The sequence below is a fragment of the Meles meles genome, chromosome X, assembly GCF_922984935.1.
Source record: "Meles meles chromosome X, mMelMel3.1 paternal haplotype, whole genome shotgun sequence".
Lineage (NCBI taxonomy): Eukaryota > Metazoa > Chordata > Mammalia > Carnivora > Mustelidae > Meles > Meles meles.
In genome coordinates, this window is record NC_060087.1 from 46,119,087 (window position 1) to 46,122,298 (window position 3,212).

Here is a 3,212-nt window from a genome sequence, read left to right on the forward strand (position 1 = left end):
ATGAAAATTAGAACTTTTCTGGGAACTTCTGACAAGACTTTTCTTTTATCTTAGAATGCTTTCCCTTCAGTGAAGCCATCTTTGGAGTTAGTCATTATTCTTACCATCTCTGTCATCTTGACTCCAGCCTGATATTTCTCTTCTTTTGGTCCAGACCCTCAAATTTTAGAAGTAGCTTCAAGGTAAGGAAAGCTCATTTTTCCACAGTTCAGTTCTCTGAGAAACTTCCATCTCCCACTGAAATTCTAGTCCAGGAGTGAAGCAATCACATGCTAGAACTTCAGGGCCAATTGGAAAATCATCATGAACATTCACATTTGTCGATCTTATTTATCACAAGCCTGAAAATGCATAGTCCTGGAAAAGGTGGCCTCTCTGTGCACACATGTAATTTTTAAAAAGGAAAGGGCAATATGAAGGGGGCTGAGATTTGATCACCAGAAATCAGCACAATGAAAACAAGTGAAATGAATAATAGGCAGATGTTTTAAAAGATGGGGTGCCAGTTTTCAATTCTGTTTTGAAGACCACATTACAAAAGAACTATTTTTAAAAATAAAAAAGGATTGAAGGTAAAGAAAAAAAAACAAAAGGAGTATCTAAATCGTTGAATGACCCTCTGTTTGTTCCTGATAAACTTCAATCACATCTTCTATCTCCATTCCCAGTTCTTTTATTTTTTTTTAAAGACTTTATTTATTTATTTATTTGATAGAGAGATAGAGAGCACAAGTAGGCAGAGTGGCAGGCAGAGGGAGAGGGAGAAGAAGGCTCTCTTGCTGAGCAGGGAGCCCGATGTGGGACTCAATCCCAGGACTCCGGGATCATGACCTGAGCCGAAGGCAGCCGCCCAACTGACTGAGCCACCCAGGCGCCCCCCAGTTCTTTTAGAGTGTGATTATCATATTATATTCATTGGCACTCCCTGTCTTTGACAATATGATTCTTTGAGTTTCTTGAGATATGTTGTCATTTTCACTTCGAAGTGAATCTCACTGCTATCCTGTCCAGTGACTTTGAGTTTAATGTATTCTCCTTCCTTCTTATGCCCCAAGTCCTCAGTTGTAGGTTTTGCTTCCTGATCAGACATGGTGATGGTGGCTTCACCCAGGGCCTCTGCACTGCAGCAACCTCAGGTAGTCAGAACCTCACTCCAAGGTTTAAAAATCCGTCTCTCTAAATGCATGTTTTTAAATAGACAATACATTACATAACCCTCCAATGTAAAAGGTAAGGGAAAAAAGAGCAACAGAATAATCCTAATGGAAAAAGAAAGAGGTTCTTAATAAAAGGTCTGAATCATTAGTAAATGGAAAATACAACTAATAAATTGAAAAGATTGCTCTTTTAAAAAATACTTATGAAGAGTATCCACTAGTGTAATAATCTTGAGGAAAATGGAAAAAGCCCAAACATATACACCCAAGTATACATAATATTGAAAATGAATAAGACACTGACATTAAGTATTTTATGTAATTGAAAGTGAATGCATTTTTGAATTCCAGTGTTCTCAAAATATGGATGAAATCATTGCTATACTAGGAAAACATATTTAATAAATCCCAGTAGCATTTAATTATGTAAATATCACAGAGACCATAGGAAAACTTGTGAAATTTGTCTGAGTTGTCCCTCAAAATTATTTACTTTTATTGTGTACTTGAACGGTGATCAGAATACATCTTAAGCATTCTTACCACAAAACAAAAATTAACTACATGAAGTGATAGATGTGTTTATCTGTTAATCACACTATAATGTAAATGTGGAACAAATCATCATGTTGTACACTTAAAATATATACAGTCATATTTGTGAATTATTCCTCAATAAAGGTTTGAAAAAGGGCTTTTATAAACAAATGTCTGACTTTTCTAGGTATCTTTTTATCTCCCTCACTCTCCTTTTCTTCTCCCTCCCTGTCTCCATTCATTTCTTCCTTTCTTTTTTCTTTTTCTTTTTTACCATGTTCTAAGACACAGTATATATGAGCGTCACATTTTCATATCAGAAATGAAGGTAATGACTCAAAACTAGTGTGATTATATAATTTATTATACAAACCACACCGTCAAGTGTGAAAAAAGGCATTCACACTAGGACTATAGGTGGAAATGGGGACAAATGGTTATTCTATTTAACCACTCACATTATTTTTTTCTTTTTTTTATTGTGTTGTTAGTCACCATAAAATGCATCATTAGTTTTTGATGCAGTGTTCCAAGATCCATTGTTTATGTACAACACCCAGTGCTCCATGCAATACGTGCCCTCCTTAATACCCACCACCAGACTCACCCATCCCTCTACCCCGCCTCCCCTCTAAAACCCTCAGATTGTTTCTCGGAGTCCGCAGGCTTTCATGGTTCATCTCCCCTTCCAATTTGCCTCAATTCACTTTTCCTTTGCTTCTCCTGTTGTCCTCCATGTTATTTCTTATGTTCCACAAGTAAGTGAAACCATATGATAATTTACTTTCTCTGCTTGACTTACTTCACTCAGCAAAATCTCCTCCAGTCCCATCCATGTTGATGCAAAACATGGGTATTCATCCTTTCTGATAGCTGAGTGATATTCTATTGTATATAAATGTTCATAGCAGCAGTGTCCACAATAGCCAAACTGTGGAAAGAGCTGAGATGCCCTTCAACAGACAAATGCATGGAGAAAATGTGGTCCATATTAACCATTCACATTAGCACTAAAGTAAACCAAAGAAACATTTTTGCACTTCTGCATAATAAAGAAAAAACAATTGTAGTACTGGAATTTCTATTTACTCAAGCAGTAACAAATGTGACATTAATGTGTTAATATCTTATATTCAGAATATTTTTCAAGTTGTTTTATTTAAATACACTGATTTATAAATTTCTTTTATTTCAAGGCTGATTTGTGTGTTATTTGGATTTGTAAGTAAAAGTACACACAATTTTTGCCTTCATTTATAACTACCTTTTAATAGATTCATTTCATTTAATATGTTCTGAACAGGAGCAACTTTTTTGTTTCAATAGAAAGAGTGGTGTGTTTAAAATACATCAGTAATGGGGTGCCTGGGTGGCTCAGTGGGTTAAGCCGCTGCCTTCAGCTCAGGTCATGATCTCAGGATCCTGGGATCGAGTCCCACATTGGGCTCTCTGCTCAGCAGAGAGCCTGCTTCCCTTCCTCTCTCTCTGCCTGCCTCTCTTGTGATTTCTGTCAAATAA

General features: G+C 36.4%; 1 protein-coding gene across 1 annotated transcript; it reads right to left on the reverse strand.

Moving 5' to 3' along the window:
* Positions 1–599: 599 nt before the first annotated feature.
* On the reverse strand, positions 600–1,090 carry LOC123935426 (small ubiquitin-related modifier 1-like). Its single transcript, XM_045996217.1, has 2 exons — positions 928–1,090; positions 600–670 (listed from the first exon to the last, which is right to left on the reverse strand). The coding sequence occupies exons 1-2, from the start codon at positions 1,088–1,090 to the stop codon at positions 600–602; spliced, it is 234 nt and encodes a 77-aa protein (XP_045852173.1).
* Positions 1,091–3,212: the final 2,122 nt, after the last annotated feature.

Coding starts and splice junctions, on each gene's coding strand:
- LOC123935426 (XM_045996217.1), bottom strand. CDS start 1,090: ATGTCTGATCAGGAAGCAAAACCTACAACTGAGGACTTGGGGCATAAG. Junction 671..927: donor AGAATCATATTGTCAAAGAC/AGGGAGTGCCAA, acceptor AAAAAATAAAAG/AACTGGGAATGGAGATAGAA.